Genomic DNA, 14,480 nt, shown 5'->3' on the forward strand with positions numbered 1-14,480 from the left:
GCTAGCATCCTAACAAACAGTGACATTGTGTGGCCCAGCCGCTAGCATCCTAACAAACAGTGACATTGTGTGGCCCAGCCGCTAGCATCCTAACAAACAGTGACATTGTGTGGCCCAGCCGCTAGCATCCTAACAAACAGTGACATTGTGTGGCCCAGCCGCTAGCATCCTAACAAACAGTGACATTGTGTGGCCCAGCCGCTAGCATCCTAACAAACAGTGACATTGTGTGGCCCAGCCGCTAGCATCCTAACAAACAGTGACATTGTGTGGCCCAGCCGCTAGCATCCTAACAAACAGTGACATTGTGTGGCCCAGCTGCTAGCATCCTAACAAACAGTGACATTGTGTGGCCCAGCCGCTAGCATCCTAGCAACCAGTGATGCTGTGAGGCCCATTCGCTAGCATCCTAGCAACCAATGATGCTGTGGGTCCCAGCTGCTAGCATCCTAGCAACCAGTGATGCTGTGTGGCCCAGCCGCTAGCATCCTAACAACCAATGACACTGTGTGGGCCACACATATGGAGGTTTGGCAGGCAAACTGGTCAAAATGTTCATCCAATTATTAAACTGTGAGCAGATTGGGTTCTGGTTAACTTTTCCCCGTTCTATCCAAAACGTTAAAAAAAAAACCCACTATTTTCCAGAGTCAGGCTTCACCATCTTCTCATAATTACCTTTGGCTTCAGAGCAAACTCCCAGAAAACCGTCATCGGTGAGAAGTTTGAAGAGCGGTCTGATGCCATAGGAGTCCCGTCCCAGATAGACCTTCCTATTGGCTGTATCCAACAGGATGAACGCAAAGACTCCGTCCAATAAGGCGGCGGTTTGTTCAATTCCATGTTTACTGTAAAGATGGAGAATTACCTCTCCGTCCACCAGTGTCTGGTATTCGAATCCAAAATGTTTCTCCAGCTGCCAGAAGAACCCAAAGAGATTACTATAAGAGTATTTGTAGAGTGCATCCTTCAGCAAGGGGGGGGGGAGAGAGAGAGAGAGAGAGAGAGAGAGAGAGAATAGAACACATGCATACATATATATAGAAATATGGAATAAAGATAGATAGATAGATAGATAGATAGATAGATAGATAGATGGATAGATACCACTCTTATCAGCATGTTACCATCCACGCACAAGTCATACCTGTTTGTAGTTGTAGATTTCCCCGTTGTAGCAGAGCCACAGATAAGGGAACTTCTTCACCCGCAGAGGCTGCATGCCGTACAGCTGATCCACGATGGCCAGCCGGTGGAAACCAAAGCAGCAGTTGGTAAAACCATTGACATTTTCAAAACGAAATGCGTCGGGCCCCCTGTGTGCGATCTTCATGGCACTAAGGCACTGTACAGAGAGGCATTCATCACTGCCAAACAGAGCCCAAATCCCGCACATCCTGGATCCTTCACGTCTGCAAATAAAACACAAAACAGACTGTTAGGCAGAATACGATATGCCCTCATATTATACCATTTCAATGCTAGACGGCATTCTCATGATTTTCACTTACTGAAAGCTCTGAAGAGTAATGGGGGGTTGAGAGGAGCTTCCATAACCCTGAGGAGCCATTTAAAGCCCATTGCACCCTTGAAATCTACGACAGACCACCCTCAATTGTATCTATACCCAAAACTTTTATTAGTATTGGATAGTATTGGACTTACTGCTATCTGGGGCTCCATTATAGAGAATAAAGATGGCATACACCATTTGTTTTCGGAACCTTCATTCGATTTTCTAATAGTTAATGGGGTCAAATTGTCAATTGTTTTCAACCATGGTGATTAAAAAAATTGAAGGAGCGGGACAGGAAATTTTTCTCAAATTACCCAAATTCCAATTATTTCAGAAACGAATGTTAAAAATAAAAATTTTAAAAGACATTCAACAAGTCTTTGATGGTATTATTGAATGTTCTGGTGAGATTTTTTTTTTTTTTTTATGAACGTTCATAAGAAAATTGTGGCAAAATTTTTGGGGAAATAAATGTTCTCACTTTTGCCAATCCTTACTTCTACTGAAACATGTTCTAAAAAAAATTGAGAACCATGTACCTATTCTGCATTGATGAGGATGTGCATGTAATATATCAAGATGGAGTTAAAGCAGAAAACCACATTTGACGTCTTCTGGGGGTTGGGGGGGGCGGGTGACCCTGAAGGGGAAATGCACCACCCTAAAACAGGATATGGAGGCCAGTGTTCAGGGGACCATTATATTTGCCCTTGAGGTGACATAGTTTTAATCAGAACCTCTGCTGAAGGGGGCGTTGCATCTGAAACATGTAAACCCGTGGAATACTTGGGGGCAGAAGACTCTGGTTTAACATCAATACTCCAGCTCGTCTTTGTATGTGATTTCGTTTACCCATCCTTGTTACATGCCTGTGTTCTACAGTTGTCTGTAAGTACAGCCCTAGCTGTGTGCCTTCTTTTTATTAAATACTGTTTTACACTATGGAGGCACTCCTTTATGTTTTCCAGTTTATCGGTTGCCCTGACCAGTGGGAGCTGCATCACTAGTGTTACTAGTGATGCAGCTTCGAAATCCTTCACGCTGTTCTCTTTCGAAGCTAAAAATAATCAAACCGGCTTTTGGTACAACTTTCACCTTCAATCCAGAGATTTCCCCCTGCAGAAACTTTTTTTGCCACTAGATGTCCTCAGTCCGATGGCCAGCATCATGCAACCTACTTTCTCTGAGCCCATGTTGCCATGGACCCGTCCCCAGACTGTGACTGGACAGTAAAGGAGAATCAACTGAGTGATAAACTCACCTTTTTTCACACATATATGTAGCAGCACAGAGGCATGTCTTAACACATATATGCATCACTGTGTTCTGTGAGCGCTCTCACTTGGCTGTGACCGAGTTGTTTTCCGACAGCTCCTAGTCAATTACTGATGATTGGGAGCTGATAGGACGAGCTCTCGACTGCGTCATTATTGTGCAGCCAAAACAGAAAAAAGTTTTCCTGGCACACTCACCAGCCAGCATGTAAAAAAACTTGTCTCACCGCTAAGGTTCAAAACAGAGGTTTGGATACACGTCTTCTGCAGAAAATGTGAAAGCCGCACAGCCGCGCCAAGGCACCTCTTATAGTGCGGTCCTAACTCTAAACTATCAGAGTCTCCATCTTGGAGCACATGGGGCAGAAGATAAAATTGGGTGCAGGTTTGTCAGGAGGAAGCCCAACCCCCTTAAAGGCACAGAGACGCACAAGGGATCCCGCACATCCCAATGGCAGCTGAGACCCCCCATGCATCACTGCACCAAAACAGTCAAGCAAAACAGATGACAAACGCACTCATCAATTCGTCACCAGCTTTACAGCAAGGTGCACACGGAATGGGCTTTAAACAGTAAAACAGAAAAAAGTTTTCCTGGCACACTCACAAGCTAGCATGTAAAAAAAAATATTGTGCAGCCAATCACAGTGATCACATAATCAGGAGCCCCTCCTACCAACCTCCATCATCACTAGGGCACATTTAAAGGGCCGGTGGCAAAGGGGTTACATATGATAGACCTGCATTCATTTGTAATTCATTCATAATCTATAGGAAAAATAGAGGAAAAGCAAAAAAAACACCGGCGCCAGCACCCGCGACTTGTATGCACACAAACTAGTAACACTAGTGATGCAGCTCCCACTGGTCAGGGCAACCGACAAAATCAGCAGAGGTTCTGATTAAAACTATGTCACCTCAAGGGCAATTATAATGGTCCCCTGAACACTGGCCCCCATATCCTGTTTTAGGGTGGCGCATTTCCCCTTCAGGGTCCTATGGAGCCACCCTTGTGTGTACTAGTAAGCTGCGTGTGTCTTCACAAATACATAGTCCCAGCAAGGCAAGTAACTCCCCTCCCCATCCTCTCTCTTCCATCCTTCCTTCTCCAAGCCAGTAGATGGACAGCTGCTGGAGACTGTGCTCTGTCCCTTGTGATCTTGTACTAGACAGGAAGTTCAGGGAAGCCGAGCTGAGAGAGTTGGAGCTGTTCAGAAACATGATGACTGTAAGTATTTAGGCAAAAAATGTTTAGAAATGCTTTGCTGGGCAATGTGTATTTGTTTGATCCGGATTCATTATTATGAAAATGTTTGAGAGTTTAATACGACTTTATTAGGGCTTTGAGCTGATGTTTTGCATCTTTTTTGCACTACTTATATAACATCTTATTTTACAAGTAAACAGGGTGCTGTCAGGTATCTATTCATGAATTATTATTTTATTTTTTTAAGAAAGAACAGAGCAGCAGATGTTTGCTTTCAGACTGGCTCTCTCTAATCGAAAGTTTATCTAACGGAAACTTCATATCCTATGAGCAAAGCAAACAGGAAGGGGGAGGGGGTGACTGATTCAGTCACTTGTATGTGAACAGTGACCTTCAGCTCTTCAGCTGTTTAAACAATTAACATTTTGTCAGCAAGGTCAGCCTGGAAAGCAAATAAAAAAGGAGCCTTGTGGAAAAAATACATTTGAAAAAAAAAAAAGTTTGTAATAATTAACACTTCCTGCTGTACTGCTTCCTTCACTTCCTGCTGTACTGTTTCCCTTACTTTCCCTCACTTCCTTCTGTACTGCTTCCTGCACTTCCTGCTATACTTCTGAAGCCGTACTGTAGCTTCATAACTGTTTACAGTATCTGCAGCGTGAGATCATTCCTGCTCTATTGCTTCCTTCACTTCCTGCTTTACTGTTTCCCTTACTTTCCCTCACTTCCCTCTGTACTGCTTCCTGCTATACTTCTGAAGCCGTACTGTCAATGAGCAATTCTGCGGGGCCAGACATGTCCTGATTGACACTGCCCAAGTTTATTTTGCCATTTCACTCAATGTCTAGAGAGCACTTGGCAGGAAACAGACGCTTGGCAGTAATGTGAAGCAGACAATGTGCAGTCAGCAGAACAGAAGTAATTGGGTTAATTGAAAACTGAGTTCTAGACAGATATTAAAAAGCACAATTTAATCCAGTTACATAGAAATTAAAAATTAATCACATGTTCACTGTGTGGCCACACGTATGTAGACAACAACCCAAATGACTTCCCAAATGACTTTGCGAGCGTAGGGCTGCTCTACATGGCAGTACGGGGTACAGATAGTACATCTGCACCAGCGGAGGGGAAAGAGGTATCACCCAAAGGTAAGTATAGCAATTGGGGGGGGAGGTGGCCAGATTGGAGGGGGTAATACCATTTTCCCAAGTTCACCTAGGAAAGTAGAATTACCCTTTAAGTATATAAAGTCAATCACATTGCTGTACAATCTCTACTGACAGACACTGGCAGGATCAACACCTGGGGATTGGAATGTCAATTACGAGCCCGGACTTCTCACCCAACATGAGGACCTGACCTCACAAAGGGGCTTTTGGCTGAATGGACACAAATCTCCACAGACACACTCCAAAATCTTGTAGAAAGCCTTCCCAGGTGAGTGTGGGAGAGGGGGCAAACCCACATTAAAGCCTTCCCAGAAGAGTGATGGCAGAGGGCAACTTCACATCAAAGCCTTCCCAGAAGAGTGATAGTGGTAGGGCAACTCCACATTAAAGACTGCCCAGAAGAGTGATGGCAGAGGGCAGCTTCACATCAAAGCCTTCCCAGAAGAGTGATAGTGGTAGGGCAACTCCACATTAAAGACTGCCCAGAAGAGTGATGGCAGAGGGCAGCTTCACATCAAAGCCTTCCCAGAAGAGTGATAGTGGTAGGGCAACTCCACATTAAAGACTGCCCAGAAGAGTGATGGCAGAGGGGCAACTCCACATTAAAGGCTTCCCAGAAGAGTGATGGTGGAGGAGCAACTCCACATTAAAACCTTCGCCGAAGAGTGATGATGGAGGGGCAACTCCACATTAAAACCTTCCCAGAAGAGTGATGATGAAGGGGCAACTCCACATTAAAACCTTCCCAGAAGAGTGTGATGGCGCAGGGGCAACTACACATTAAGTCCTTCCCAGCCTTCAGTCTTGCACTGTTGCACCGGCTCCTCTCCTGGACTGAAATGGCTTCCTCTGATGTCACTGCACACTGAGAACTTCTCACAATGTGTATTAGAAGCTGCAGCAAATCAGTGCTGCCCTGGTGAAGGGAACCCGCGTGGCCCCCGAAACGTTGACTATATAATGTATGTGACATTTTGATTTTATAAATGAGCACAAGGAATTAACGATACTACTTGAGTGCTGGTGATCTTCACTTTCTACAAACTTGCCGTGCACGGCACCATCCGTGACTATCACTACGAGCACTGCGGTCATTTGGGTCCGAACACTGTATGGAGTGCAGGGGACACATCCGAATACTACAGGGACCCAGCTTTAGGAATGGGATGTCCTACAAGCTCATACGGATATGGTCAGGTGTCCACAAGGCCATATGGCAAATAATATATATAGAACAAACATAAATACTTGAATCTGCCCTGATAATGTATAGGAAGGACTTTGAGCCAATCACAGCTAATATCTGTGCACAGTGCTGTCAGTCAACAGTGAGAACATACTTACAGGAGGAGAAAGCAGAGTGATGACGTCATCATTGATCTCCTTCATCATCCAATAACAGCCTGCAGGCAGGTCGGTAACCAAACTAAATTGCTAAGCTGCAGGATGAGAATTGAAGTCACAACCTGGCTGTGCTGTTGGACCGGGGTGACTGAGTCACAATATCCGCTAAACCCAATTGCAAAAGGTTTCACCAGGTCGGGTGTCACCCGGTGCGCACGTAATTACGTTACAAGTGACATAATTACGCATGCGCATATTGAAGTCCCGTACACTTCAGTGCCGGTGGCCATCTTGGTGATGGCCAAGAGAGGAGGAGACATTCATCTGGTGGAATAAGGTATGCCTCTCTCATGCAGCTGTCAGGCTCCCTGTCCATGACTGTGAGTCATTTTGGTGTCACCCCCTCTGATGGTGTCACCCGGTGAGGGCCGCACCCCCCTTGTGATGCCACCTTGTGACCCATAAGTATTTCAAATGTATATTTTTTTTCCTGAAGTTCAGCTCAGACAGCTCTGAGAATTAACATTATCTGTAAGTATAGAAAAGTACCCGCTGATCCTGCCAGAACCCCGGGGTCCTTGTATCTTCCTGCGCATGGAACAATACTACCGGCCTTCCCAGGTGCCTTCTGTGAACTACAAAATACCGCCCCGCTATGACATAAAGATAAGAGGTAGACATGTGAGCTGCGGAAAAATTTGGTTCGGTTCGGATATTTCGTTATTTCGGATCTGAAATTCAATTCGGTTCGGATTCGGGCGAAATCCGAATTTTCGTCAGTTTCGGAGGAGTTTACGAATATTCGTTGCGAATACCACAGAAAACCATCTACAGATATTAATACTAAAGCTGAATCTCCCAGACCCGAATGGCATTCTGGGTCCAAATTTCCGAATAGCATTGGGTAATATATGTATATGGCTCTCGGCCTTTTGGCTAAGATCAAGTGTAGTATCTGTTCTTATCAGTGGCAGGAGGGGAAAGGAGCCGCTGTACTGGCCTTTTGGCTAGTATGGTTGGTCTCTGAGTACTCTGCCTGGTGACGGGGGTTCTTAAATGGCTCGGCAATGGGGGGGAAACCGAATTAGCGTCCACTTACGTATAGAGTGGGGTACGGGAGTACTCCTCGGCACTGGGTTCTGGCTGGGCCCAGTACCTCCTGATTTGGACGGTCTACCTTGTCTGGTCATGGGCTGGGAAGGCATGAAGCCTGTGGTACTGTGCCATCTGAGAGTGGCTTCTCAGGGTGTCCCGGAAAATCACTTGGGTTTGGGACCCCACTTGATTCACCAGCAGTAGGTCATGGCACTCATATTATTCTGCACCATGACTGTTAGGTAGGCCGTCTGGCTAGCCTGGGGCAATTTTTATACCTTGGCCGGACGGCCTGCCAGGTTTGTGCAGTGGCACCTTATTTATTTAAAGGAGAACTATGAGGTGAGTGCTTTTCACTCACCTCATAGTTCTAGCCGACCTGTGACAATGAGACTGTCACAGGTGGGCTCAGTAGATCGGGAAGTGAGCGAACACATACCGGCGTTCGCTCACCTCTCGATCCTGTCACAGCTCTCTGCTGTGACAGGGGGGGGGCTGGATTCCCCCCGCTCCGATCCTCCCGGGCTGACTGGCGGATCGGACGGGGGAGGGGGCGGGTACAGCTGGCTCTGCTTCTAGATAGGCAGAGCCAGCTGTCAGTCACGCAGCTGGGCGGATCCCGGCACAATTGTCCAGATCCGCTTCAGCTGCGGCGTCTCAGGTGGATCAGGAAATAGTGGCCCTTCTCATCACCCTTGTGCACTTTTTTTGTTGTGTGTTGTGATTTCACTCTTCACTTTTTTTTGTTCACAGGGGTATTGTTTTCAATGCACACTCCACGGGCTTAAAAAAAGAAAAAAATGTATATGGCTTCCCGACCTGAATGGCATTTAGGGAGCTCCCCAATACAATTCGGATCCTGAATGCCATTCGGGTCTGGGAGCCTCAGCTTTAGTATTATATGTATATACTGTATATGGCTCCCTTGTTGCCGTAATGAAAATTTGTATTCAGACCCATTCAGATGCATTAAACCGAAAAACATATCTGTTTGGCCAGAAAAGTCAATGAAAATGTCCGATTCAGTTTAGTTTTTGAACGAAATTCTGAAACGGAAATTTGGATTCGGACGCATTCAGATGCATTAGGATTTGGAAATTCGGCAGTGTCCGAATGTTCAAATTTCAGAAAATGCGTACGAATTTTAATTCGGAAGGAAACGAATCGCACATGTCTAATAAGAGGTGGAAGGGGTATTTGTAGTCCAAAAAAAAGTGAGCAGCCTAGGGTGACAACGCATCTCCTCCACAAATACAGTGCACATGAGCGTTGTCACCCGGGGACAGGAAGTGTGTCACTGGCATGATCACCAGGTGGCAATAAAAGGAGAAAAACCTGAAAAAAGAAAATAATTGCAGCCGTCACCTCCGAGGACGGGTTATGGGTAAGCTGCAATTTTTGGATTAATAACCTTATTGGGAGGTACTCATTACACATCAAATTTCGGCATTTAAAGTTCTTTTGTACAAGGTCTTAGAGTGGTCATGCTCAAGGCAAACAGTACGTTACTCTTGTGGCCCCATCAAAATCTCCTTTAGGGCCACTATACACGTTACAATCTGACCATACTTAATCATGTCCCTGCAGAGAGTGGTGACTGTCACTCACGGCTCCCTGCAGGGATTTCCCCCCCTCCCCGCTCCAATCCTCCAGCGCTGACTGGTGGAACGGATGGGGGAGGGGCGGTTACAGCTGGCTCTGCCTCTAGATAGGCAGAGCCAGCTGTCAATCACGCAGCTGGGTGGATCTCGACAGTAATGCGGCGGTCTCAGTATACTGCAAGCTGTAGCCCCCGATATACTGAGCTTTGGGTGATGGGAGGACGATAGTTTGTGTCCTCCCGTGACCCTTGGGAGAACTATGGGGAAAAGCCCTGACCCCATAGTTCTCCTTTAAGGGTCATTCCACACGTTACAGTCCGACCATAAATCATTAGATTGATCATAATGATGTAATATGGGGACCTACCTGGTTTATCCAATCAGTTTGTATCCAATCAGGATGATCCGTGCACTACATGTAGTACCTGTTGGTAGATATAAAGCAGGTTGTAACGTGTATGATGAGCTTAAGGCTTCACCATAGCGTGATCTATCTTCCAGCAACCTGCAACTCCCCTCGGCGTGGCTTTTGGCAGGCAGGGCATGCTGGGCTTTGCAGTCCACCAGCACCAGTTGTAAAGTTGCCTGAGCGGGTTTGGCACACTGACACATGTTGCAATATGTGACATGTGTTGCACAGCTCTGTGTATATCACACTAGCACAGGTTGGCACGCCGTATGCCGGGGAGGGGGGAAAGTCATTCGTTCGGGGAGGAAATAAAAGAATAAATTGGATTACCAGGACTGGGAAGTCTTCACCGGTGGCGGCTGCACGTTGCTGTCAGTCCTGGCACTCAGCGAGCCTGCAGGGAACGCTATGCAAATATTCCAGCTATACATTGTTAGCAATCCTCTCATTGAGTGTCGGGCGGAGCTTCTGATTGGACGGTGGAATCTTCTCTCCTTATTGGCTTTTTGTGCTCACTTTCAGTTCTCGGTGTCTCCTGATCTGGGCAGAGAGCCAACAGCTACAGCAGAGGGCTGCGGTGACATGCACAGTGCCGCTCCTACGTCATGAGATCGCTCCTAATGATTGGGAGATCGGGATCACACCGTGTAGGGCAGGGGTCGGCAACTCCAGCTGTGCAGCAACTACAAATACCATTATGCCTCTGCCCCTGGGAATCATGCTTGTGGCTGTCAGAGGTAATAATGCCTCATGGGATTTGTAGTTCCACCACAGCTGGAGGGCTGAGGTTGCCTACCTTTGGGGTAAAGGGTTAGGTTACCAGACAAGGGAAAAAAATGGACGCCGCTGAAAATAATGGCGTTCTTCATTGCGTTCTGTTGAGCGTTGTCGCACTTTAGGGAACAGGTAACAACACGCTCAGGTGCGAATGGACGGTAATAAAACGCTCTGGTGCGAATGGATGAGAATAAAACGCTCAGGTGCGAATGGACGTAGAACGCTCAGGTGCGAATGGACATTGATAAAACACTCAGGTGTGAATAAACGTTAATAAAACGCTCAGGTGCGAACAGACGATAATAAAGCGCTCAGGTGTGAATGGACGCTAATAAAATGCTCAGATGTGAAAAGACGCTAATAAAACGTGCCGGTGCGAATGGACGTAAAACTCTCAGGTGCGAATGGATGATAATAAAACGCTCAGGTGCGATTAGACGGTAATAAAACGTTCAGGTGCGAATGGACGGTAATGGACGTAAAACTCTCAGGTGCGAATGAATGGTAATAAAACGCTCAGGTGCGAATGGACGATAATAAAACGCTCAGGTGTAAATGGACACTAATAAAACGTTCCGGTGCGAATGGACGTAAAACGCTCAGGTGCGAATGGACTTAAAACGCTCAGGTGCGAATGGACTTAAAACGCTCAGGTGCGAATGGACTTAAAACGCTCAGGTGCGAATGGACGTTAATAAAACACTCAGGTGCGAATGGCCGGTAATAAAACGATCAGAAGTGAATGGACGGTAATAAAACGCTCAGGTGCGAATGGACTTAAAACGCTCAGGTGTGAATGGACCGCAATAAAACGCTCAGGTGCGAATGAACGTAAAACGTGCAGGTGCGAATGGATGTTAATAAAACGCTCAGGTGCGAATGGACGGTAATAAAACGCTCAGGTGCGATTAGACGTTAATAAAACGCTCAGGTGCGAATGGACGTTAATAAAATGCTCAGGTGCAAATGGACGGTAATAAAACCCTCAGGTGCGAATGAACGTAAAACGCTCAGGTGCGAATGGCCGGTAATAAAACGCTCAGGTGCGAATGGACGCTAATAAAACGCTCAGGTGCGAATGGACGTTATTAAAACGCTCGGGTGCGAATGGCCGGTAATAAAACGCTCAGGTGCGAATGGCCGGTAATAAAACGCTCAGGTGCGAATGGCCGGTAATAAAACGCTCAGGTGCGAATGGCCGGTAATAAAACGCTCAGGTGCGAATGGACGTTATTAAAACGCTCGGGTGCGAATGGCCGGTAATAAAACGCTCAGGTGCGAATGGCCGGTAATAAAACGCTCAGGTGCGAATGGCCGGTAATAAAACTCTCAGGTGCGAATGGCCGGTAATAAAACTCTCAGGTGCGAATGGCCGGTAATAAAACTCTCAGGTGCGAACGGACAAATAAAACAAGATCTCAGCTCAAGAAGAAGAAATAAAAGCGGTTGTTACAATGTAACAGTTTCTCTTATTATATTCAATGGTTCTGTTCAGGTGACCAATCAGGAAGCAGCGTTCCTCTACAGATCCCACAAAGCATCCTTCCATAGTAACAGTAACTAACGAAGGCGGGGCAAATTTAAATACCTTTGAGACAGCAGCCAATGAGAGGAGAGGTTACAGGATTGCAGCGAGCAGCCAGCCCGGACTGGTCTCATGAAATCTCCGCTCGATGTTTCATCAGTCGCAGCGTCGCTCGGTCCCGCAGGGCACAGTGCAGCCACGTGAGTCATCCATATCCTTCCGCTTCGTTTCCTCACACTCAATGTGTGCTCAGCCTGGGATGTCCAAAATATCTCAATCAGAAGGAGTTGTTGGTGGTTCTTCCATCCAATAAAAACAGATTTCCACACTGAATGTAATGAACAATATTATGGGGGCAGTGTAAATGTTAGCAACTACTCACTTTGGTGTGATGTATGGACTGTTTTGTGGCGCTTTTACAGAAGAAGAGATCGGAGGCGCCTGGCGGGTGATGTGTTGCTTCAAGGACGCTATTTGGTGCGCAAGGAAGCGCCTCACCCTCCGGAGGGAGAGTATGTCCATTGAGGACTGTCGCAGACTGATTATCAGTCTGCTCAGAGACTATCACCTTATGGACTTTCAGGAGGAAGAGGACGTCTGAGAAGATATCCCCTCTCCCCCCCTCTCCTTTTTGTGTCTCTTGTCCTTCAATAAAGCTTCGGGCCTGTGAACTCTTTCCCCTCCCTTAGCCCCTCTTCCCTCTCCCCCATCACACCTGTTGCTTTGTTGTAGGTTAAAGTTTTATGCTTGATGTGTTGTCGCGGTGCCATGTAGGATGTGAGGAACCTCTAGTTCCGCACATCAGACATTGTGCCGCAAGGTTTATAGAAGTTTAAGGTATTGATGTGGAGCTCAGTACGGGGTAATGCGGTGTCATGAATGACGTGAGGGCTCAGGACTCTTGTCTTGCGCTCCACGTCAGGCATCTCGCCGCAGCGCGAATGTAATTTATTGTGCGATTGAGATGTATTGCTATGTGGTGTTTATGCGCTGCGTCGCAGTACGAGGTTGAATGTACCCCGATTGTATAGCTTGTTTTTGTATATTTTATTACATTAATAAAGTATATTTTTCAATCAAAAAACATGTCAATCCACCCAAAAGTGATATGTTAGGGGCCATGCCATGACAGTCTTATATGTGAGACACCCCAACATTTCTATCTTCAATCCCCACTTGTTACGCACTCCCAAAATGAAAACAATCCAACAGGGATGGTGAGAGCCCCTCATAATGGGCACGTCAGGTTTACAGACCCAGGGACTCAGCACAGGGATGGTGGGAGGCCCTCCTAATGGGCCCAGCAGGTGTACAGACCCGGGAACTCAGCACAGGGATGGTGGGAGGCCCTCCTAATGGGCCCAGCAGGTGTACAGACCCGGGAACTCAGCACAGGGATGGTGGGAGCCCCTCATAACGGGCCCAGCAGGTGTACAGACCCAGGAACTCAGCACAGGGATGGTGGGAGCCCCTCATAATGGGCACAGCGGGGGGCACAGACCCGGGAACTCAGCACAGGGACGGTGGGAGCACCTTGTAATGGGCCCAGCAGGTGTACAGACCTGGGAACTCAGCACAAGGATGGTGGGAGACCCTCGTAATAGGTACAGCAGATGTACAGACAGGCCCGTCGCTACCGCAAGGCAACGACGGGGGCGCAAAAATGCAACTTTGCCTGTGTGGGCACAAATCCTAGCACCGGCCCTGTACAGACCAAGGAAATCAGTGTTTTCTCACCCACATAGTACCTGACAGATTGAAGAGACTCCAGGGGGCTTTGGCTCTCCAACCTCTACTAGACATTGAAATATTGGTTTTGGATGGACTGGCACTTTAAGGCAAACCTCTCACTGAAAATAAGACTCTGTAAGGTGCCTCACATACAGCATTGGGGGCACCACTGCCACTGTGTTGGTGGAAGTCACTGGACCACCAGGCGAGATGTCTATTGAGGCTTCGGCAGCCATTCATTGTGTCCCTTCTTGTGGTCCCCCACCTGTTTGCCTCCGACACTTGATGTTCTGATCGGAGCTGGTTTATTCGTGAGCGTCCCTCTCCTGAGGAAGCCTTCAAAGGCGAAACGCGTAGAAACATTGAGAAGGAAATCACCCTTCAGTTCATCCGGATTTTGCGCAAACTGAATGAATCCCTTAGATGCAATTTCGGGGCCGATATTCCTTTATGGGAACATTTATTGTATTATTGCCTGGACATTAGGAGAGAGGTGACTTCAATCAGACATTCACAAGGAGGCCATGTTTTGTCTTTGTTGTTGGTTTTATGCATTTCGGAGGATGTATGTGAATATGCTGCAAATAAACGGAATATTCTCATTGATGGAGGAGTCTCTGAGCCCTGCTTTATTTTTGTAGATTTACAGCACTGGGTTCATTTTTTAGTGTCTGACTGTCACTGATTTCAATACTTCCAGAGGGCCCGACCCAGGACATGCGGATCAGAGCCGGCCGAGGGAAGTCATGAATTCCTCATCTGTATACTTGTCCCTGCTCGGGGGGCCAAAGAAAGTACGGAAGCTGCTGAATTAGCTTGACGACCTGGA

At 46.9% G+C, this 14,480-nt stretch overlaps 1 protein-coding gene across 1 annotated transcript in view; it reads right to left on the reverse strand.

Annotated features, from left to right (window-relative positions):
* ASNS (asparagine synthetase (glutamine-hydrolyzing)) overlaps positions 1-10,017 on the reverse strand; it is a 36,792-nt gene extending 26,775 nt beyond the window's left edge. Inside the window, exons 1-3 of the mRNA XM_018555122.1 lie at positions 9,949-10,017; positions 1,148-1,412; positions 679-916 (exon numbers count right to left, since the gene is read on the reverse strand). Coding sequence (XP_018410624.1) covers positions 679-916; positions 1,148-1,396 — 487 coding nt within the window. The 5' untranslated portion in view covers positions 1,397-1,412; positions 9,949-10,017. The remainder of the gene's footprint in view (positions 1-678; positions 917-1,147; positions 1,413-9,948) is intronic.
* Positions 10,018-14,480: the final 4,463 nt, after the last annotated feature.

Source organism: Nanorana parkeri, unplaced genomic scaffold (genome assembly GCF_000935625.1).
Source record: "Nanorana parkeri isolate BGI_ZX_2015 unplaced genomic scaffold, ASM93562v1 scaffold184, whole genome shotgun sequence".
Lineage (NCBI taxonomy): Eukaryota > Metazoa > Chordata > Amphibia > Anura > Dicroglossidae > Nanorana > Nanorana parkeri.